The 25,178-nt window shown below is 40.0% G+C and overlaps 1 protein-coding gene and 1 long non-coding RNA gene across 2 annotated transcripts; both read left to right on the top strand.

The window, feature by feature from the left end:
- Nucleotides 1-37: 37 nt before the first annotated feature.
- On the top strand, nucleotides 38-2,680 carry LOC145456598 (uncharacterized). Its single transcript, XR_013920661.1, has 2 exons — nucleotides 38-1,046; nucleotides 1,334-2,680. It is a non-coding gene; the product is annotated as an uncharacterized LOC145456598 (long non-coding RNA).
- Nucleotides 2,681-6,802: 4,122 nt separating this feature from the next.
- On the top strand, nucleotides 6,803-18,812 carry LOC145456013 (C-type lectin-like). The gene is made up of 5 exons (XM_080334046.1): nucleotides 6,803-8,170; nucleotides 9,331-9,477; nucleotides 14,065-14,118; nucleotides 14,191-14,341; nucleotides 17,602-18,812. Exons 1-5 carry the CDS (start codon nucleotides 8,101-8,103, stop codon nucleotides 17,867-17,869), a joined length of 690 nt encoding a protein of 229 aa, XP_080190172.1. The 5' UTR covers nucleotides 6,803-8,100; the 3' UTR covers nucleotides 17,870-18,812.
- Nucleotides 18,813-25,178: the final 6,366 nt, after the last annotated feature.

The following is a 25,178-nucleotide window of genomic DNA, read 5'->3' as shown; positions in this document are numbered from 1 at the left end:
TTATCTTGAGTCTGCACACTCTAAAAAATCTGGTAGATTTACTGGGAAATCTCTGTAAATTTTGCAACGAATTACCGGTAGCTGCCAGTAACTGTGCGTAGCTTGCAATTTTGCATTTTGATATGTAATATTACCTCAATGTAGCTCTAAAGTCAAGTTACCAGAATTTCTTCGCAAAATTACTGACAGTTACTCGTTACTGAAGTTTACCAGGCTATTGGCAAAATTGATTAGCTTGAAAATCTCTGCAGGCAATGTATACGTGGAACTGAATGTTACTGATACCATTTTCGTGCGGTGATTTGACCTGATTCAACCTCGTTCGCGAGACTGGGGTCTGTCATACGGAAATTGTTGGCCCTAGTACCAATTTCAGTATAGTACATAGTAGGGTAAAAGAGACAGCTGACAATCGTAGATAGCCTAGCCGCTATATTATATTATAAGGCTGTGGCTATACGGCCGGTCTCGCTGGTTACATTCGTTGTCACGGATAGGACTGATGAGTTAGAATATCAGTTTAGGATGTATAATATTGTTCAGGAAACTAGAAATATCAGCACCGCATGCTAAGTTGACCATTTGTTAATGGCGGACAAGGCGACCAGGAATAGCTTACATTAGGTTACCGTTACGCGTTACTGATTTTTCTGAGATTCGTAGTAAACAACCAACGCACGACTGTGACATCACAAGTAGCGTCTGGTTTTGTAAGCACGGTAAGTAGTGACAACACATGGAATAAATATCAATTTATACGCAATTAGATGGGAAAGAAAGGGATTAGATGTAATGATAAATGTTTCTGTAAAAAAAAACGACCTAAATCAAACATTATAACGCAGTGGCCAGTAAATATTATTGGTGGCATGTCAGCGGATGAATACCACTTATTTTGAAATTGTTCGAGTCTCGTATCGTCGTCTGGCCATTATTGAGATTTGAGCAAAGGGTGGAGCGAAGCTTGTTCCTTGTTGGACTTGAAGAAAGTGGACACGATCGTTGAAGATTCCTAGGAATTCTGATGGGGATACGCATCGTAAAAGGTACAGTACTACTTAGTATTCGTTACCGTGAATATCTACGACTGTGCACACCACCGGGATGACTTTGATTTCATGATTGAAATATTTCATTCGCCGCATTCTCTGTTCTATTGTGGGATGTTAGTCGACCTATATACTGACCTGTGACACCACATACTCTGCCGCGGAGTAGTTGAAACTGTTTTGCTTCAATACATAAAATCAGTGGTTCTCAATCTGGGGAACGCGAGAAATCGACTAAGTCTGTATGAATTCTGACTAAACATGTGTTTCACAACCATTTTCAGAAGACGATTGTTGAAGATGAAACTTATTTCGTATTCAAGAAAGCTCGCCGAATTCAAACTCCAGCAGTCGCGCTGAACTTCATTCAAGCACATTTTTGATATTCTTTGAAGATTTAGAGGAATTCCCACGTGTAAGTCATTCATTACTTCATAGCTTTGGCAGTAGCCTAAAGCTCGTTGCGCTGGGTAGCTGTTGTTAATAGCTGGCGAACTGCACTGCGTAAGACAGACTTAGATGCAATATAGGTTGCTCGGTTTCGCCCTCAATTAAGCTACCCTATATCAACACAATTCAATTCAATTCCAAAACTGATCAAATTGGGCATGGCAGTACAGAACGACGCCTTGTTCTCTGTAGTCACTACCAGCAATAGGATTAGTCTCAGTGCAACCTACCTTGAAACAAATTGATGTCCTGTTCAATGTTTTTTGCTATTTTTAAACAAGTTTAGGGAAATTGGTCAGAAATGTTGAAGACTCAACAACGGGAATGCGGATTTAAACTTGGCGTAAGATATACCATATGTATACTAATAGACCAGGGATGGGCAACCTGCGGCCATAGAAGGGAATTTGTGCGGCCGTCGACACCTAATTCAATTAGTATGTGTTAGCATCCGTCGACAAGCAAATTGAAATTACTAATTCACTCCTAATTTTTTTAGAGATTTTATTCTTGAAATTTTCTTCGCGCTCCACGCAATTCAACATAACTTAATTTTTCGATTCTAATATAGTAGCGCCCTTCTTAATTTGACCAGGAATCAGAATCGTGTGCTCCTCACGAAATAATTTTTTTATGGTACATTTGGGCGATTTCAATGTATTTCCACTACCGATACGATGGACAATCCTGATCGGGGGGTCAAGAAATAACAGCATGCAATAAAGTGCATTGCATGACTAATAATAATAGGCCCGCACGAAGATGCAGTATCATTTATAACTTGCCCGCTGCATTTGATAAAGTAAGTCATGAATCTCTGTTATATCACGTAAAAGGCGGAGCCGTCACCACACAATGTACCAGTACCAGTACTTTAAAGATTGTTATATTTTTGTTACCCTATTTGTCTTAGTAGTCTTTATAATGTCATGTCTAGGTTAGGAACTTTGCTTAATATAGCGACTTACGCATGAATTCTTTTTAGTGGAACTGCAAGATACTAGATACACAGAAGGAATGAGGACGAGTAAAAGAAACAATTGGAAGTTTGGCCGATGGTGGGAGACCACTTGTGTTACTGCATGTCTCCTAAAGAAGAATTAGACCTCCAGCAGCAATACTTTTCCATCGATAATCTTCTCATCGTGAATCATGAATGAATATACAGTTTGTTCCAATGTTGTTTTGGGGGTGTGAAGAAGCTTTTGCGATATTTTAGCATCGGGTTGCTTTGCGATAGGTATGGGATGTACGTGAATTTACAAGGTGGTATGTAATCCTGATTTACACAGACAGCATGTATGTAGGTAGGTAGGCGGTAAAATTACAGTCTGAGTGGCAAATATACAGGATAAAATGTAGATTGGATATACCGGAGGTGACTGTAACATTACAGTCTGGCGTGTAAAGTGAGATTACCGGACGAGTGTAGGTTAAATTTACATTGACTGACGGTAATGTTAAATTACCACGAAATGTCTGGCTACCGTGCTTCCAAACATTTCGCGGTAAATCGAGGTTTTTTTTTTACAGTGCATGATGCTCACAGCTAGAAACGCACAGGAGGCATCATAGCTTGGATACAACGATCCAAACAAATTACAACGAGCCCGGATAGACCTGTCTGGCTTAGTGAGTTCGTGTATCTGTCTTGAGGGGGCCGAAGATGGGGTGGTAACACTATGAATTATAAACTTTTGATAAGCCTTACAGTTCAATAACGCATTTCCTGGGCGTAGTGCGTTTGTGGCCCTGAAGAAATTTGTTCCTTGCAAGTATTATTATGCATGATTAGTATAAGTTACGCAGTTAAATCACACAAATATAATAGAGCATATAATTACATTTTGTATGAATGTAATCGATGTCTCCCCAATCAAAGTCCGTGCAAATTGTCGCGCATTCAACCACTTGATGTAGTTGTGACAAAATAGCCCCTCGTCTCCCTCTCCTTGCAGCAATAGCTACGGACACAGATGATCAGATCAGCATGAGATGAGCATTTGAATTTGAGAATGTAGGTTGGATTAGGATCGAACTAGGATTTTCAATTTTTGAAGCGAGAGTTGGATTTGGACATAATATCTAACAATATACAATTTTTATGGGACGTTTGAACAAAATTTCAGTTATTTCAAGAGATGGACACGAATTTTTAAAATTATTCCAAGGTAATTTTGAGTTTGACTGGGAATCGAATCCCAATTGTGGAGCAGCATTTGTATTTGATAATATTTTAATACTCCCATCTCTGATCGCGGCGTAGCGCAAAGTTTCGAGTTGATCGTAGAGAAATTTTTCAATGTTAAGATTCAAATAAAGCTATTTAAAACTGAATCCTAGAAGGCCTTGACAGCTGCGCGGGAGGTGGGGGGCGTGGAAATGGGGGGAAAATTAGAGAGTTTTTTACGGTGATTTTTATAACTTGAAAATTTTCGAGGTGCTTCGTGCGAATGTTGTGAGATCTCTTGGTTTTATAATGGGAACCGCATCATTTATCGAGACAGGCATTTCGGCGCCCGTCATTACAGCGCCATATCACATCATATTATAGGAAGTTTCGCCCAGCATAGGACTCCGCGAAGTGTGCTGCCGAAAATATTGGGGGTGAGAAAGCTTCGGCCGAAAATGACTGCAGCATGTTGTCGAAGCCGTCTACATGTATGTATGTATACTTCCAAATTTTCATTCGACGACAATATCGCTGGCGCCGAATAGCCCTCTACTTTTGAGCAGGACGGTACAAATGCCAACCACAGAAAAAAATGTCCCAGAAGAAATGTCAATTTGTAATCGTGTGCGTCTCACGAAAGTCTTTCTTTTAGTTTAGTCTGGTAAATTTGGGCGGGCAAACGGGAGGTCACGAAATAGCAACATGCAGCAAAGTAGTTGATAACAGCTCTACTGGTATATCTGATCACGTGGGTTGAAAGAGGTCCAATAATTAATAGTTATAAATGATATTAAGAGTGACTTCGCACGACCAGCCGACAAATACATCCGAATTCACGTAGCATTAAATCCAACGCTTTTGGGCAGTGGTGGGGGGATGTCAACCAGACGTTTGGTTGATCATCGTGCCTAGATGAAGACTCCCGGGCCAACCGAAAGATAATTGAGCACGGATGGTGTTAAATGCTGTTGAAGCAGGGTGTTGAATGGAAAGAGTTTAATCATCCCCGAAATAACATGTAGATATTGTTCCAATGACACTGAGTGTAGGTAAACACTTCCTCACGTGCAATCACTTCTGGCTTGAGCGAGTTGTATAGGGTTTGTGACTAAAATTTCTTGTTTCAGATGTGCAAATTTATTTTAGGTCAACGTAACTATTTGTTTTGGGTATCTTCAGCACAAAAAACACCGGAACATATCTTGCGCAAGTTTTGAAGGTGACTGGATACGGTGAATAACATTAATGGTTTCCCAAGGTAGTTTGACACTATCCCACTAGCTAAGCATAACTATACTGGTGTGCTTTTGGTACTTATATATAGGAAAATTGACAATTAAAATGATGCACCCGGGCCAAAATTCTTTTGTAATTCATGTGACCACATTTTTCAAGAAGTAGGCTACTCCACTTTCGGATTTGGATTATGGCTTATCCAGGGAGTTCACTATTGTTGACTGCTCTGTAAATGCTATCTCGGAGATGAAAAGTGCTTCGCTACTGTCCACTTCTGCATATTACATATACAATACAATTTGTAATCAAATCCGCTTCACCACTGAGTGTGACCAAATTTTAGTGATGACGAGACGTCCCATTATGGCGCCAGTACCAAACGGTAACACCTAGACCGTGGGTGTGTGCACCTCTTGCGGGGACGAAGCACCATTATTGCGGTATTAAGTTATATTATCGAACTGGAATCTACGATCATAAAGCTACGAAAGCCGATTCTCTGTCGCCAGAAGGAACGCCTCTACACTCTTGGAATATTTCATTAATGTTATGTGTTGTGTTTTCGGTTATTTATAACCGAATATGTACTCGTAACGTTTGTTTTGTACCGTTACTACCGTATCTAGCCCGTCTACTAGTTGTTTGTTTTTGTTATTATTACGTCATACAGACAAAATAGTTCTTACATTTCGAATTTGATTCACCCCATCACTAACGTTCGCTACTGATGAGAGTTAGTCGAAAAGCTTTTAGCGAATAAATTAACAATATGAAGTCATTGTTTCGCGTTATTCTGAAGTTCTGTACCACAAATCACTTGTTTAAGTTATATTTGGCGAGAATGTGCAACAAGTTCCTTTGTTATGTTTATAACAGGTTGGTTGGCAAAGGCAAAATCACAAACCAAGATGGCTAAATGAGCATTTCAATATTTGACATCGGGGTGAAAAGTCAGTATACTTTGAATATCGCATGAGGCAGGGCCGTAACAGCATTTCGTCAGCCCCCTCCCAAAAAAAGCTGGTCTTGAACCCCCCCCCCTCTTTGCGGCGTAAGTTGTCAAAACGATAATGTCCTTGTTATCGGTGGTTAGGGATCTGGTCTTGTCTAGTCGCGCCAAGCGACAAAAAAATCAAATTCATGGTTGATTTCGGGATTGCATATATTACTGCCAACTTTTTCATTGGTGTCATTAATACTTAGCCTATACGTCCGCGGGCAGGCCGTTGTTATCGATTACTTTGTTGAATGTTGTTATTTCTTGACCTTCCGTCTGCTATTATGTCAAAAGATTTCGGAATCGTTTAAACGTACCAGACCTAAAGAACATCTTCCGTACGACGCACACGACTCAAAGTGACATATCTTCATGCGGGCCGCATAATTTTTTTCTATTAGTGGTCTTTGTAATGTGGGGCTCAGATTGCCAGGGAAAGAATATTATACGCCACCCATTTAGGCGCCTATGGATTAGGGAAATTTGACAGATATATTTATCGGTACTTTGTGGTCAAGATTTCCTTACCGCCGAGATTTTTGGCATAAAACTTCGCAGAGTCGCATGTCAGTGGAATCGTCAGCATCAACGTCGTGACGCGTGCCGTGACGCGGTAATGGCCGACTGCGAAAATCCTATATCTCTATAAGTCATGCGTCTTGTTCTTTGGGGATATATGAGAGCTAGCAAAAATAAATCGCTAAAAAAGTTATATTAATACCAAAAAATACTCCATAATTTATGTTCATTTGCGAAAAAATATTGGGCCCATTCGAGCTCGCCCCCAAATGGGGGACGGGGTTGTGGTGTGGCAGTTACGGCCCTGCGTAGAGGTAAGTATTCATCAAAGTGTTACCTTACCAAAGTTTGTATTTTTAAGGTTTGACACTTGAACTTCATGCTAAATATATTTGTACGTTTTATGCGGTATACGGCAGAATTCAAAGCGCGAAGACCCAGCTAGTTTCACACAAACATGACTTGTATTGCGTCAGTTTAAGTATAACTATAACGAAATTATAATGTCAAGGCCATTATGACTGTAATTAAGGGCATGCCGAAGCAGCTTTCCCTGCGATGTCACTATACTGATAGAATAATAACTATACCTAAAACGTAAATGATAATTTAATCAAGTAAATAAAGGATTATTATTATTGATGACGTGGTCGTTTCTCAGTACGGTTCACAGGTTAAGAATGCTTTGCGAAATAGCACAACGACTTGAAAATTGACTCCAAAAATTTGACCCCGAGTGACATGTCATTTCATATTTATCATACTTTGAGCCCGAGTATATTCAGGACAGGGGACGAGTCCTTTACGGGCAATGACTCGTTCCAATTGAAGCCGTGATTCGTGTCATCCGAAGAATGCTTACGAGACTTTTGTAATTCATGAAATGAAAACGTAAGTAATGAATAAATTTGCGTTTATTCATATTTTCATGAATTTACGTCGTCTGGTCATTGCTAGGGCTGGGTGCAAGGATTCGAGTACTCGAATCTGAATCGAATATTAATTTTAATGATTCGAGTCGAGTAGTAAAATACGATTATTTTGAGTACTGAAATTATACGCTCCTCGCCACTGAAAGTTAATTTATCGACGAGAATTATAGTTTCGATACTAATTTTCACTGTTGAAGCCTTGAAACCTTGCTTGGCCGTATTGTAGCATACGAAACGTATATCGTATAGTACAAAGCTACAACGAACTTTACTGGAAATAGGAAATTTCCGAAGATTTATGATCATCCCACAACATTGTCACCAAATGCAATGAAATCGGTATGGTAGAAAAAATACCAAAGTATCTTTAATGTGATGGATAACAGGCATTATATTCTTTGTGGTCGCATAAAAGGTTCATATTCGAACTTTGACATATTCCATTACAACGTCATAATGAGTGATACTCGATTACTCGTTTCGACTCGAAGCATATTACGTAATTCAGAATCGAATCTGTCAGGTGCTCGATTTTGCCTAGCCCTAGTCAATGTAGTCATTATAGAAAGGTCGTACGAGACAATGATTGTGTCATTGCACCTTTTGGTCATCTTTAGATTGGATCATGTAAATTCATTTGTATTTCTTGGCATATCCATTTCTTGACAGATATGTAGAATATTGTAGCATCAAAATATCATTACCATAAATTTCATCAAATCTCCACCAATACCGAAGATTGAAATGGATATTTACGATAACGAAACCTACGAAAACCCCGCGAATCCAGGTGCTAGGAGATCATCTCGTAGAGGTATTTTTCCCATGTAGAATGTACATTTACCGTGCTCTGCGTGATATATAAATTCGCTGACTACCAGATTATAAATTGATGCTTTCGCAGCAACATGCAATCATATTTATGTATTGCTACAACTACAACTTCATTCATTGCAGTAAAGAATTTATTAACTCGAAGACTTTTCGTGTGCCCCTTATCGAGAGTGAACGGCACAATAACAAGCATACAGAAAGAGATTCAAACGAAAACCAAATTGGCAAAGTATGACGTAATAATACAATAATAAAAAAAATTAACGCTAGTACCGCCAACCATATTTTCAAATGATATTTATATCCAACCATGTCTTTGTTATTCATTTGATGAGACTACCACTACCATACCCGTATAAAGATTGAGTTGCAGTAAATGGAATCGTTAATATAGTTAAAGGGGCACTGCGCTCTAAAAATGATGTGGTCTCAAATTGAAGGGCAAAACGAAAGAAAAATTTTGGCCGCAGCCGTTCTCTTCAGAACGCCACTGCAATGGAGCTGTATGCAATGCATTGAAATTTCCATAGTTGCAGCACGCTCCGGCAGTCACGCAGAGATCGAACTTTATATGGTTCTCAGCCGATGTTATGAAGGAAATAGAATACACTAGGCCCGATTTGGACATAAATCTCCTGACTGGACATCGTCCGTTGAACGCGGTATCTAAACCACCTTGGCGTGTAGAACATATTTCCTTCATAACATCGGCTGACAACTATATAAAGTTCGATCTCTGCGTGACTGCTGGAGCGTGCTGCAACTCTGGAAATTTCAGTACATTACAGCTCCATTACGGTGGCGTTCTGAAGAGAACGGCTGCGGCCAAAATTTTTCTTTCGTTTTGCCCTTCAATTTGAGACCACATAATTTTTAGAGCGCAGTACCCCTTTAAACCAAATTGTTTCTTGGGGGTTGAAGTTCCACAGTGTAAGTGTGGCGTCGAGTAAAAGTATTTGTATACACTGAGAAAAAATATGCACGCAATATTCTGTGGCCGGTAGTTACTAGTTCCTATATCGAGACACAATAACTCCACTATAAGTATATGTGATAGTGGTGGTACCTTGCGGGTGAGAGCAAATGCAGGCGGTCGAGAAATAAAAATAATGCTATTACGTTCAATGCACTACTTCACAGATAATGCGTCAGCGTCACCATCTCATTCTGGCGATCTCGTTATGAAAGTAACCTTTATACTGGGCTTGCTGCTTGTGCTCGCCGCCGTTACCGGCTGCGCAATACTATTTTCATTTCATTTCCAAGCGCAGGAGAAATGGAATCAAGGTTTGTGTTACAAATGCTCGGTTCACATTCATCGGTATGAGAGCCTTAAGAATTCAGAGGTTCGCGTTCACAGAAGAGCCGCAGTAAATTTTATACTCAGGGGTGGCCAACCTTTTCGGCCAAAGGGCCACATGAGATTTGCGAACCACTGCGAACCAATTATGTAAATTACGGGTATTTATAATTTTCAGGAGGGGGCTCCAACACTAAATGCAAGAAATCGAGTGACAATAAATCATGCGAAGTGCTAAGAAAAATTTCAAGTCGAATAAATCTGATACGAAATATTCTACTTTATGGTTATATACGAAGATCTGCGATAAATGTGGCTGTCCCCTGGTTGCGTCAATGCGTCGGAACTGATGTTTTAGTCATCATCAAATTTCGCGGTCAGGCTAATCATATTTTGGTTGGCCTTGCAATTTTACCTGATGTTATAATTAATTTCGAGAATTACCTCGCGGGCCACACAAAACCTTGCTGGCCAAATTTGGCCCGTGGGCCACGGGTTGGCCACCCCTGTTCTATGCGCTGCGAAAATTTTGGTGATATATCAAAATTTCACCTTAATCTTAACATTTCTATCAAAATCCCATGAATTGCAACTTCATATCACTTACTGCCTCAAGGTGGATATACCGCCGCACTGAACCAACTGTTACACTAAAAGTGTGGCAGATGCAAAAAATTTTTTTACCGCAACTAACACATTTTGAAAGTGCATAGGCTATTTGATGGATAGAAGACAGTAGTTTACTATCAAATCTCTTTTGTCCCTCCAAGGTGTAGCCTACTCAGGACCAACGCAGCACCTCGACTAAAGCAAAGGGAGCGCAGATATATGCCAACTTATATCGTCCCTACCCACAGACTATTATTATTATATTCTTTATGGACAGTAAAACTGGTAAATACAGAAACAATCCGGAGGTAGCATTTTGACATCATTTGTTGGATCAGGCCCGCAAAGGACCAAAAGGTTCGAATATGGCCCGTGACCCAAATTCAGTTTAATACCACTTAACTAGAGCTAAAAAGGAAACGCTCTGCACATGCTTATCTGTAAATTAAACACACAATAGGTAAAAACTCAAAGTAGCAGATAAGGGCGGATCAGAAAATACTATTTCACAGGGAAAATGTGGGGTGTCCAAGTCCAGCCACGGCATTCAAGTTACTCCTGGTTAATGGACGAAACTGTGGAACTATCACACTTTAAGATATGTTTATGTGACTATGAAATCCTTGGCAAAGCTTGTATTTAGGGTCGCATCTAAAACAAAAATCAATTTTGAACAAACCTGGCCCTTTTTAAAAACATGTTTTTTTAGCATGACGTCACGAATCTTTAATTAGGTCACAGTAGATTGACATTGACAATTGAAAATATAGGGTTAATATGGCTCCTAGACGAAACAGGCTTCCGACCCCTGTCTTAAATGGGCCCAAAATATTTTTGATCAGGACTACATCGTTATGTAGGATTTTTGTTTGATTGTTGAAGATGAAACTTATTTCGTATTCAAGAAAACTCGACAAATTCAAACTCCAGGAGTCGCGCTCAATGGAGGATAGGCTGACTTCAACTTCATTTGAGCGAATTTTGATATTCTTTGAAGATTTAGAGCAATTCCCACGTGTAAGTCACTCATTAATTCATAGCTTTGGCAGTGTAGCCTAAAGCTCGGTGCGCTGGATAGCTGTTGTTAATAGCTGGCGAACTGCACTGCCTAAGATAGACTTAGATGCAATATAGGTTGCCCGGTTTCGCCCTCAATTAGGCTACCCTAAATCAACACAATCTAATTCAATTCCAAAACTGATCAAATTTAGCATTGCAGCAGTACAGAGCGACGCCGCGCTCTCTGTAGTCACTACCAGCATTAGGATTAGTCTCAGTGCAACCTACCTTGAAATAAAATGATGTCCTGTTCAATGTTTTTTGCTATTTTCAAACAAGTTTGGGGAAATTTGTCAGAAATGTTAAAGACTCAAAAACGGGAATGCGGATTTAAACTTGGCGTAGGACATACCATATGTATACTATTAGACCAGGGATGGGTAACCTGCGGTCGTAGAAGGGAATTTGTGCGGTCGTCGACACCTAATTCAATTAGTATGTGTTGGCGGCCGTCGACATGCAAATGTAAATTACGAATTCACTCCCAAATGTTTAAGAGATTTTAATTAATCTTGAAATTTTCTTCGCGCTCCGCGCAATTCAGCATAACTTCATTTTTCGATTTTGATATAGTATTACCCCTTTCAATCTGAGCAAGAATCGGAATCGTGTGCTCCTCACGAAAGAAATTAGTTGATGGTACATTTGGGCGATTTCAATATATTTCCACTATTTCCACTAACGATACAATCGACAATCCTGATGGGGGGTCAAGAAATAACAGCATGCAACAAAGTTACTAATAACAATTGGCCCACCCAAAGATGCATTATCATTTATAACTTGCCCTAAATTTTCGAAAGCACTCCCTCCATAAACCCTACCGGTGAATCTGACCACATGGGCGGAGAAAGGATAGGGTGGATGTGGTACCGATGGATCACTGGGACCGAAAATACTTGAAAAATTATCCATGATAATTCCATGATTACACTCCGTGAATTTGTCTACAATTACATGCTGGCAGAATCTTTCCTCATATGCAAAAAAATTCGACCTGCGTGAGTTATGGGGTCTGTGACGAATGATTTACATTTTATGGGGTGTAAAGTAAATTTGGATCGACATTTTCATTTTTCTTTATCACCTTTCAGACTTACAAACCCGCCATAATTTTTGATGTGAAGTATAGGGCTTGTATCAGGGGATATAATGGCACAAATATTTCAAATCAATACCATCCTCGAGTGTACTATTTTCAAGTCAATTTCAATATGTATGGGGTGGGGACCTATATGGTACTATAGCCAAATCAAGCAAAATAGATGGACCAACTAATCCCTAAACAGCAGAAACTCGCCTACATATATGTAGGCCATAAATCATAGTTACCTGTGGTGTTTTATCGCTATTACGAGGTATTTGAAAGTCAAAATGTCGATTTGCGGATAATATGTATGTGGCATTAATTTCGTAAGTTCAGGCGTAAATCAAAACATGATTTTATGCCAACATTTGAGTTGATATATTCTATTTTATTCTTGAAGGCCGCGACGAAACATTCTTCATTGGCTTGCTGTAGCTTATAGTACACAACGAAACAAGTTAACTTTGAGCGTAATGCCTCATAGGTCCCATGGTCGTGTGCCTTTGGACCCACCGGGTGGGGACCGATGACACGTTCGAGCAACAAATTTTAAACTCTTATAAATATTTTTTGAAAATTCGGATATTCATGTAAATGTCCGCGGTAGAACTTGTATCAAAGTGTTAAGACAGCAACAGATCTGCTATTCTCGGCTGAGGATTTGAAGGCCAGAGATCATTTTGCAATTTTTGATCCATCGGTACCACATCTCCCATAAATATTTGAAAGTAATATGTGAAACTGCTACTATAAATTACGGAATTCATTCGTGAATCCGAAAAAATTTTTACGCCCTGCGCGCGACAATATGCAATTACAGCAACTATTCATAACATTGCCACTCGCGATTTCGGTGCGTACAATAGGCCGTTGTGAAAAGTAGAATAGTCCTGAGATCACCGGGAATGGATATGGACAGATTAACATAAGTATTTTGCGTCCAGTTAGTTCATTACGGCTATGCCCTGGAATGCGAACTTAGGCTACATAATTAATCGAAATGCGGCCGTGATTAGCAAAAAGGTTGCCTACCTCTGTATTAGATGATGTTTTTTTTGACATGACGATAACTGTACCAAAAAAATTTAAATGGTATTTTTCAATCACATGTTTTAAACCAGTTGTTCACAACTTTTTCCGACTCATCCCCCCCTTATCAAGTTAGACACAAATTTTCGCCCCCCCCCCATTATTTACGGATCCGGAAAAGGAGGCATATCAATGGGAAGTTTATTCACCAAACTCTGATCGCTGGTAAATTGACTCAAAAAGAAGGGTCAGTTTTCCAAGTGGGTGCTCGGAAAACCGGTTTCCACGTCTACTTTCCGTGAGTTGATCTGATTTTTTGTCAACTTTCGCGTCGTAGGCTCAATAATCCAAATTCATGTGGATTTTTGGTCGTGGTAATTGAATATATATCACTGGATGTTCTAACATTTTCGTCCGCGTCGACCTCCGATCGCCCCCTTTGGTATTTTCTCCCCCTTGTTTCTCAAAATCGCCAACTGAGGGGCGATTTCGCCTACGTTGGAAACCATTGTTTCAAACAAAGTATTTTCAAACATCGTTCGTTTTAAATGCAACCCTACTTGTACTGCCAACAAAACAGTAAACTATACTTTCCTGTGATTGATACGAACGGTGACAGTTTGGTCTTCCATTGACTATAAATCGCATGTAGTCTATATAGCGATATATAGGCATATGTAAGCCATATGCATGCATACCGCTCCTTTAAAAAATTCAAAAGGCTGTGTCTTTTCTAAAAACTAGTGATGCAAAGGTATTAACGAAGTCCAACTGCCATTTTGTCATGTAGAAAATGAAGAATTGCGAATGCTCAGCGCGAATACCATGCAACAATGGAATGACCGTAAGATGGCTTTAGACATGAGATCTAATGTATTGTGATTTATCATAAGTACAATTTGTACACACTGTATAGGCTTATCGACAATGGGATGGCGTATATCCAATGGCATGTTCTACAAAATTATCCTCGACTATCCTGTACCGTATCCGACCGCTGAACAGCTATGCCGTGACAGAGGCGGTAGGCTTGCATCGAAATCCCTTCGGAGTGAACATATTGCCAGGTACGCCGACGAGCCGTACCGTGAACATGTAGGCATAGAGAAACTTTGATTAGTGTTTAATATCGAAGCATTCCCCAAGGTTGATTACAGTAAGTCACTGCTATCTATTCTAGGGTTAGGCCTACCCTTATTATATTTTGGAATCGGGAAAGGGGGACACTTTTTCAAATTTTTTAGACTTACAATACTGGAGTAAGTGATAAAATGGGGTAACTTGCCTTATGGTATCATATGTTTGATTGTGTCATCAGCATCTACAACATATTGAGACTCTGGTGGTAAATCATACGACTCCGACCGCAATGTAGTGTGGACCATGGATCCGTAGCCACAATCGAGACTGCGTTATAGCGTTATTACGGCTGGAGTCAGATCAGAGGTGGTATGAGGTTTTTGATGAGCATGAATCCGCCAGCCTCGATTTTCTGAACGCATGGAATCCATTCAAAGACCATTTTTATGCAGTTCTCGCGACATTTTCTCACAATTATAAATACCAAAATACCGATTAAATTACTTAAACGTATCCTACATTACTTTTCTACTATTTTATGGGCATATCGGAATCATGCTCAATTTAATGGCATGGCACTGAATTGGGGGTCTCATTTTTAGCTAGTCGGATCGGAGTCAGACATAGAAGCTTGCCGTTCCGCTCCGCATTAATTACTACGTTGTAGCGGGTAGATGAAAATGTTTTACCCAATGAGGAATTGAAAGAAATTGCGTTCCTTCAAGTTAGCTATGAATGGATTCATGACTCGACTCGAGTCGAGATGTTTTGGTAACTCGACTAGACTCGAGTGATTTTCTTTAATACGGAAAATGACCTTACTAGACTTGGGTCAATTTGTGGATTGACTCGACCGAGTGTCATGACTCTAGATTGCGACGGCCAAGACAGCTATATCATTATAACTTCCAAAAATAGAAAAAACTTCCACATTATTCGTATTTCGTCTATTTGAATTAAACTTGAAAAGAAGGCTCGAAATTGTTGAGTGAGGGAAATTACTATATGTTGTGGATACGAGGCATTCCAATCACCCTAGCAGAGTTGCAAACTGGTGAGTTGAACATGGCATGAACTCGAAAATGAACAGCAAACACCATGACTTCAGGTGTGGCGAGATATAGCGTAGTGGTATAATCCACAGCTGCGTCATCGATGGGTTGCGGGTTCGAGTCCGACCGAGGACTGGTCGAGGTCGACTCCAGAATTCCCGCCAAAGTGTTGGAGGTTTATCTAGGCTCCTCCTCGCCACATCATCCGTGCAAGCGTTTTTTTATAACAAGCCTAGAAGTGGGCGGTGCAACAAGTCGGCAGCTATGGAATGAAATGAAGAAAATTAGCATGGTGTAAATGAACATAGCAGAGATGAGCATGGATTAGGATTAGGTTTTGAAAAAACAGGATTTGTGAAATTTTTTTCGGATTTGGATTAGACATTTTTTTCGCAACGGATTAGGATTTGGATTGGATTTACCTATTTTCTGGGAGATTGAAATGGCGTGTGGCGAATGGCGACAAACTTTATTCAGATCCGTTATTAATGTACTTATCATCATTGGTTTATTAGCAATTTTATCAGTTCAATACACTACAAAAATGCGATACAATGAAAAGACAGGAAGATGTCGAAGCGACAAGGAGTAGTCTATGGAATCTGACACCCACCTTGGCCTAGGCGATGTAAAGAGGAGGCATGCACACTGAATGAAAGTAAAGAAGATAGTATAGAAAAAGAATGCGACAAGAAATAGGGCGGCATGTCATGGGAAGCGAGATCGATAGGTCAGTCGTGGTCCGGTAATCTTGAGGATTGACTGTATTTATTTAGTAGTAATTGCTTGTATTTCGACTTGAATGTGGACATGCTCGTCGACTGTCGGATGGCCGGCGGGATACTGTTCCACACATCAGGTCCGGCATATTTGATGGAGCGATGATCTTTTCGGTCGATCATATGATATTTGGACGACGTGGACGCGCGTGTGTTGTACTTGTGCGCTTTTGATTCAGAGGTAGAGAAGTCATTGAAATATTCGGGGCAACGACCGCAGTGAAACTGATACATAAACTTGGCGATTTCTAGTTTCCGCATATCTTCTATGTTTAGGACGCCGAATCTCTTCAGCAGCGACTTATTGGATGGGCAGCCAGGCCCCTTTGGGGCCCTAGCTATGATTCGGAGTACTTTATGCTGTAGTTTCTGCAGTGACTTGAGTGCAGTTTTACTGGCAGCCCCCCAACAGAGGATGCCATAATGTAACTTCGATTGGATTAAGGATTTAAAGAGTATCAGTTATCTTGAATCAAGTGAGTCGTTGGTTGTGAAAGAAAATTTTCGAAACCCTCCATTGCATAAATTAGTATTTTTTCTGAATTTCAAGTTGGAATCGGATTAGGATTGGACATGGACTTGAATATGAAAAAGTTATGGATTAGGATTTGGATTTGGATTTGAAGGTTCGGATTTGGATTGGATTAGGACATAGAAATTTCAAATCCGCTCATCTCTGGAACATAGTAGTCGACAAATACCATGAATACCTCAAGCAAGCAAACAAACAAACAAACAATGACTTGAGTGTCAACTGTCAATACTATGACTCGGAGTCGACCCTCCTGCTCCCCGATTTAGACTAGGACTTGACTCGGTGGTGAAGTGAAAATGAATCGAATTGATTACTTGGCTACGATATAAAAGTAAGATTGACTCTACTCGGAACCTTGGAACTTGGTAACCCTGCGTTCATATGACACCTGAATCTTTGTCAATGAGTTCAGCGACTCGCACCTTGACTAGCGACTTCTTTCGATTTATTATTCAAGCGTCAAATATTCTACTGCTCGATTACGACCACGAAGTGTGAAAAATTTACCATTTTTTCAGGATTCTTCTCCGATTTTTTAGAATTTTGAAGAAGTGTTTCTTGTCAGATTTCCAAAATATGGTATCCCTACTCTATTGCCTACTGGGAGTCGAGTCTACACAATAAACGAAAATCTTGTAGTTCCCCTAACGTATAGTGCAAGTAAGATCAGCGGCACTTTATGATATAAAATTCTCCTTTCGCATTCATACCAGTTCAGTTGGTGAAAATGAACCAAATGCACCACCCGATATTGGGATATATCGAAGCGTGAAGTAGGTTCTGTTGACGTGTGCAACGTTTTGGAGTTGTAGTGCATGCAATAGCACTGCAGGTATCAGTCGGCTCGTATACAAAATCCTTCAATTCCTCATGTATTTTAGCGATATTGTATCAAGTAAAGTTCTGAATCTGGAAGCTGAAATCTGGGTGGGATTGGACGATAGACTGTCCGAAGGTAATTGGAAGTGGTCAGATGCGGAGAATGGAATGCCTGTTGCGGTAACATGGCGCCCTGGAGAGCCGAACGATAACGATGATGGTGAGGATTGCGGCGCAATTGCAGGCAGCTCGAATGGGACGGTGCTTTTTTTGAACGATGTGCCTTGCTCGACAGAAAACAGATATTTCATGTGCGAAATTGATATGTAGAACGTACCTCTACGCGATTGCTATCGAGACTTTCGAGACCGGAATAGATATTCATTATTACATTACTACAGGTTAATTGACGTGGTCGCTCTTTTCAATATTTGATTGTTCCGTTGCTATCATGTGTCGTACCCTTTCTCTCCACATTCAAGCATTGGAGCCCCGTTGTAAATGACCATAGTAGTTGACCATACCTTGGATACCACAAACAAAACAACAACAACCACATATAGGTTAAACGTTTGCAGCTATGTGGATGATGATTCACAGCGTTATCCTTCATTACCTTGATTGACATGTTCGTTATTCATCCCATTTCCTTTTGGTCGTGTTGTTGTTATTATGAGTAAAAAAACCAAAAAAATCAAAAAATCATGATTTGAATTATTTATTCGATTAAATTCGATTTTAATCAGGGGCAAAATGATTTTAACCGGGACCCTGCCTGTCCGCATTGAAGTCAAAAGCAATTTCCACTGAATGAATACTCGGCTTCCGTTACATGCCACTTCATTTTTGCGGTTGTCATGTTATATTATCTTGTTTTATTTTTCATTCAGTGTGCATGCCTACTCTTTACATCGCCTAGGCCAAGGTGGGTGTCTGATTGCAAAGACTACTCCATTTCGACACCTTCCTTTTTTCATTCTATTGCGGTCTTATGGTGTGTTTTGAAATAATGAAATTGGTAATAAAACTGACACTGAGTAACGAAAATCTTTATTGCATGTCACGAAATAACAACATGCTACAACAAGTAATTAATAATAATGGCCCCACCCGAAGTTAACTCGCAAGAACTTCATAAATATGGCGGTGCCCAAAATTTTCGAGAGCACCAGCATTTTCATCAGAGGATATAAACAACTAAACGTTGGGCTCGTCGGATCATTCGCGAATCGTGTAGTACCAGACTTAGCCTATATAGTTCGTTGCGGAAACAGTATGTGTGTGTGAATTGTATCTATAAATGGATTGAAGAAATTCGCCGGACAAGGGCGAGGGCCTAGAAGTTATGATGAACACGCTGTGAGGGGCCAAATATCGTCGTTTTGAAGGCACTGGAAAGTGATGTTGCAGCTCCGTTTTAAAATAAATACTCTGTAGTGCCAGCGAGCTCGCTCCGATATCTATCGGATCCATGAATTGATGTCACAGGGTTATTATTCAATTATAGATCGTGGGAATGGATCACAGAGGACTCAGGCTCAGCAACCGTTTTTGCTCTACGGATCGGTATCAAAATGAAAAGCGACAAAACAGACACCTATCGCATTCGCTAAACGCAATTCATGACTTTTTAATCGTCAGTGGAACTCAACTCAGACGAAGGCGAAAACGTGGCCAAATTTGAATACTTTGCATTGGACGAGAGTAACATAGCGTGGGCCTGTGCTCAAGGTGAGGGGTGGGCCATTATTTTTCTCCGCGGGCCAAATAAGATGTAAAAAATACGTTGACGGGCTGAGCGAAATTTTTTAGATATATTAGCCAGCGTCTTTTAATTTTATATCTAAATTACATTGTTATTAAATTCTGCGCAGTGAATGTGTTGATGTTAGGTAATCAGAACGTGACTGCTAATTAAAAAAAATAATAATTAAAAAAATATCAATATCTATTTGCCGTCATGATTCGAAACAATGGTATTGTAATAGCATAAAATATTAGAAATAGCAACCAGAATGCTAGCGATCCCAACGGATAGTTCGGTGGCATATAAGATTATGGCTGTCGGTGAGAAAGTTCCGAAATACCAAAGTCGGACAATACACAGAGCAACACTATGAGCTGAACCCCGCGGAGCGTGAAAAAATATTTTCATTTAACTACGGCTTCGCGCCCCCTTCAAATGTTTTCACGCCCCGTATAGTTTGAGAACCAATGCATTAAAATGTATTTGTGATAGTACAAAGTTAATTGTGCAGCTCGGTGAAATGGCCTTGTCATAGATATGATGACTCGTTTACTAATCGCGAGCACTGATTTCGCGAATTATTGATTTGGAAATGTATCACGTAACAATTTGAAACACAGATCGTGTAAGGCGTAACGTGACAATGGCAACAAATAAGGTATGGACTAAACTAAAGGGAGAGAGTGATTTCTTATGACTTTAATTGCTACTCATACTTTGCTACATTAAATTTATTACGCATGCAAGGTACGTAGGCAGCGTAGTCGTGGCATATTAATGAACAGGCTTCAAATTAAATGAATTTCCTGTTCAGCTGATGCAGCCTATGGTTTTAGTCCATGCATCAACATTCAAAAGCAGGTTTTAGGTTTTGAATTCCAAGCAACCGTTCGCAGGCCTCTGATAATAGCTCCGCGGGCCGCACTTAGCCCAGGTCTGCTCAAGATAGATCCATCAATACGAAAACTGAATATGCTACCGTAATCTAAAATTCAATAGATATGTCAGTAACACTATATTCCCCCTTGAGGTAGCGCAGTGGTTTTCAACCGGGGTTCGCGAGGCATTTTCAGGGGGTACGCGAAACATCTAAATTTGCAAAATGACTGAAAACCCAATTTGTAACTTTTTTATTCGGGAAATCACGAGGTAGTTTCAGTGCTGCGAAAACTTCAGAACTCACATCATCAAAATGAACATTTGACATGAAACATCCTACTCTGCTAAGTAATTGTAATTGTCAAATTGCAAATAGCGTAATGATAGAAACACAATGATGTTCAGCGATGTTTTGTTGGGATTTGTGGAATAAAGTTTTTTTTCCTGATCTGTCCCAAAAATGGATTTAAACCTCGTCACGGAATCCACTTTCACCTATGATCTGCATATAACCACTACTCCAGAAAACCTTCAGCAGGATGAACTGCTAGATAGAAATCACTAGTCTGGACGCATATGTTCATCTAAAAATCTTACAACGAACAACACATTCATATTCGCAATTTAGTCACTCTAAGCATTTCAATTGACACTGAACTGAAGAGGCCATCAGTAAATACGGAGATTCGAAATTCGAAATTTAAAATGAAATAGATAGTGGAACGTAAGAATAGTATAAAAACAACAATGAGAGAATTCACAAAACGAGAGCGTTAAGCAAAAATGCAATTAGCGCAATACAAGGTGACTATAATGTACGCAAGAAACTCGCTGTATAAGCTATATATATGTGTGTGTATGTATAAGCATCGTGTGTCTTGTATATCGCATCGTACATTGTGTGTGTTTTGGGCAGATGAAAATATATCCGCTCGAATGATTGTTTGATTGCATGCGTCAGATTTACATCGCGTAAGCACAGACGGGTGTCTGATTTCAAACACTACTGCATGTCGTATTGACACCTTCCTAACCAGGGTTGTAACCAAGTCAAGGCTCCGAGTCACAAGTCAATCTCACTTTTATAGTTTGACTCGATTCAAGTCGACTCATTTTCAAACCACCACCGAATCGAATCAAGTCCGAGTCCAAGTCAAATGGCCCGTATTCAGAGACACATCTCTATCTCAAACTCTCTAGTCGCGCTAAACGGAGCAAAGGCCGAGTCCAGCTCGATTCGAGAGAGCGTTTGGTATTCGGTTAGGATTTCTGGCGTTGCTCGGTTTCGAGTCTTTACTCGATGGGTTTGACAGCTTGATGACTGCTTGCAGACGTCTGCGGTTTTGTTAATTGCTCGCGATCTGGCAATCCGCGGGTTTCGATGTGATGTTGGTTGCCTAGTATTGCCTTCAATTACGTCAACACAATATATTAGAATTATATACGCTGGTTGTAGACGAAATAACACCGCTCAATAACATGACTATTTGACATACTGTAGTAGCCAAAGCAAATAATTTCAAATAATGAAACATCAGACTTCATCCTGAAGTCTTCAGGCAAAAGCAAAAGCTATTTATTGGATTACTGATGATAGGCATTGGTAGTTGGTACCGCGTTGTTGGTATTTCCGCCATACACGGGGACGGACGGATTTATCACCTGCATTGCGATGATCTAACATTGCGTGCGTGCATTCATAAAGCGCCAGGTCATCTACCATCGACCATCGTGTATTGTAGGCTTACCATCTTTCGGAAATCTAAAAAGAGGACACTTTTTCACAAATTTGAGACTTGCGAAACCGGAGAAGAATTTTCAAAATTCGGTGAACTTTTTCCACTTTGTGATCGGTTGACCAAAGAAAAAAGGTCTTTTTTATTTACGGCATATCACTCGCATTTTGCTCTAAATATGACCTAAATTTTCAAAAAAGAGGACAAATCCTCTTAAAAGAGGACGTATGGTAACCCTATGTATTGTATTTGTTCGCATCGCAGAGGATTCGGTTCGATTCGGTTAAGATTGGAAGATCGCTATTGTAGACAACAACAGTAACATTCATCCTCCATTCGTTTCTACATATCCACATTTTTTACAGCCAGACTGTTTAGAGTCAAGTGTGTGGAAGACCTCCTAATATAGTCGATGTAGAGAGATTCACAATAGTTTTTAGACAGCTTTATTTCTGCGTCCTCACGGTAGCCAACTCAGACAAGGAGAGAGCATGCATGGTCATGGGGTCCACCAAGTGTCCATTCAACGGAGTCGTTGCTAGACACTTGGCGGCCCTAGAAATAACAGTACCTTCACAATAGTAACTATATCATCCAGAGGTGGTCAGTAACGAAGTACTTCTACTTTTTCGAAGTACTCAAGTAGTTTTCCTCTACTTCTGGTACATACTCAAGTAGATCTTTTTTTCACTACTTTTATTTCTACTTCGTAATGTTTCGTGAACTACTTACTTACTTTTCGCTATTTTCAGTTTGTCATGTAGAAGTAGTTAAAGCACTCAATAAGAAAGATAGCATAAGGAATTTCGGGGCTGTTTTCACGTAGTACCACCATTTAATTTTCGTAAAAGTCACGACATATCCAGAATTTTCGTTGCGCTTCGCGCACAGTAGATATGGAGTGACAAATACGTTTTAACGAAAGTATCGCTGAATATAATTTAGATACAGGGTTGCGTGGTTCCGTTCACACCGCATTGTCGCCTATATCAAATATTTCATCACAGTAAGTATGGCCCCCATAACGTTTGAAACTACCGTTTCACAATCTAGCAATTACCTATTATACCTAGCAGCCCGTGACGTGTCCTAATCTGGAAAAGTGGACTTTTTATAAACGTTAGACCTGTTTTAGCAGACCACCATTGAAACTTTCTGGACAAAAGACATGAAATATATGTTCCGCTTTTTAGAAGTAGTAATTCTATTTTTCTTTCAATTACGAGTATTATACGTTGAGTTATAATTATAGTTTCAGTTCTTCTGTCCGGAGAACATACATGTTGAAGTATAAAAGCAAGTTTTCTAATGCCTTATATTTTCCGAATATAAATCTGTACACTATATGGCATTTTTACGATCTGCCGTATTTTTAATCAACGTATACTAATCGCGGAAAGTGTTAAAGCCGTATCCAACACAACTTCTCCGTATTGCTCTTCGACTGAACTAGGGGCATTGTAATATGGGGGAGGGCGCCATGCCATGATATTCTCTAAAACCGGGTGTTCGAGTAAGCAAACGATTAGTATCGTATTTTCATATCAATACTATCATTTACATCCGATGATGTGGACGACTGCTTATTCTGTCTAAAATGACACCTCCTGGGATGCATCAATATGAATTAAGCTATGTACACCTTCCGCATAGCGCCGTTTGAAGCTTTTGACAGTCCATGCGAACGAATTACGATAATTTTCAAAACTACTTTCTTACTTGAGTAGATTTAAAGTCAGTAAATTCTACTTCTACTTCAAGTAGTTTAGGTTGCTGATGAAAGAAGTACTTCTACTCATACTTGAGTAGATTTTTTCACCGCTACTTCTACTTCTACTTGAGTAGATTTCTTGACTACTTTAACCACCTCTGATATCATCACATACACCCCTAATGGGTGGGCTGTCACAAGTGTACCTATTTGATGCTGGACTGCTGGTGTGATCAGACTAGATGACCTTCACGGTCTTATCGATCATTCCTATCTAATACCGAATACTGTGCATGCATATTTTCTGTACCACCACCACTGCCGTGTGTTATGTATTATGGTTGGAAGAAAATAAAGACTCTCTCTCTATGCTATTTTTTATAGTAAGTGATAAAACATAGCGTTGTAAGGAATTATCCGAATATGCGAATCCACCGGAAACCTTTCTGATGAAAATCTTCCGCCGATTTTGGAATAGCCTACGCAGCCAACGATGATGCCATACGACGCTAGAACATGATTTACTTCTTATAACAGTGAAATTGTGAATTCAGGCACCGAACATGCCCATGCCCACAGCGCAATTTCCACAATGTATTCACGGCCAAACCGTTAAAAAGGAAATGAGCAGTGGCGGCTCGTCCTATAGGGCAACTGGGGCATTGCCCCACCTAAAATTCTGTTCAATAACAATTCTTTACCATTTATAGACGCACACCTATCTATATAAACCGAAATCACAGCGAAAATCGTATACTTCTTGTCCTTTCGCTTGTAAACGCCCATATAGCGAAGTCTCTGCGAAAATCGAATTCTCTTCTGTGTTTTCGCTTTGCGAATGCCTAGCCGGGGCTTGCCCCGGTAGCGCTCATAACCAGCTTTCACTATCTATTCCAGGGGTCGGCAACCTTTTGCTAGTCGCGGGCCAAATTTCGGGTGTACAACCTTTCGGCGGGCCGGGATTTTTCTTAGTACTATATTTTACGCTCACTTAGGTATATTATCCTACATTGCTGCAATCTCAACCATACCAATCCGAAGACACATGTATTTACACTTCAACGACACAGAATGATTGTGACAATTGACGCAGCTTGCTTTGTGAACGGTTTTCAACTTCTGGTAACAAGTCAGATGAAACAAGAATCAGACCCTATTCAAAATGGACGTCCGAAATACGTGATTTTAGCTTGCTCTTCGTGAATTTCATTGTTCAAAACTATTGTTGACATGCGTACGTGCTTTCAAAAATCGATGCAATCTTTTTGCATTGCTGGTCAAACTGGGATAAAGACCAATTTCAAGAACGTACTCTTTGTCAAAGTCATGCAGCGATATGCTCTTTGTATGAAATTTGTCATTCAATTCAACTGCTTCGCATTTCAGAAAGGCCCATTTGAAATTTTCAAGCAATGGTATTGGCGTCCATATCAACAGAGTACTGAATAGTCAGAATTCATTTTGTAGACAAGGAATGTCGGAAAAGCGGGTGAATATTCAGTAGTTAAATTTCGTATCACAGTTACAAATGTAGTGTTGGTACTAGGTTTTCTCTCCTCCAGAGGA

This window comes from Botryllus schlosseri, chromosome 14 (genome assembly GCF_051294905.1).
Source record: "Botryllus schlosseri isolate E-star chromosome 14, Bs_hap1, whole genome shotgun sequence".
Taxonomy (NCBI): domain Eukaryota; kingdom Metazoa; phylum Chordata; class Ascidiacea; order Stolidobranchia; family Styelidae; genus Botryllus; species Botryllus schlosseri.
The sequence above is the reverse complement of the archived record's forward strand: the minus strand, read 5'-3'. Positions and strand labels throughout refer to the sequence as shown.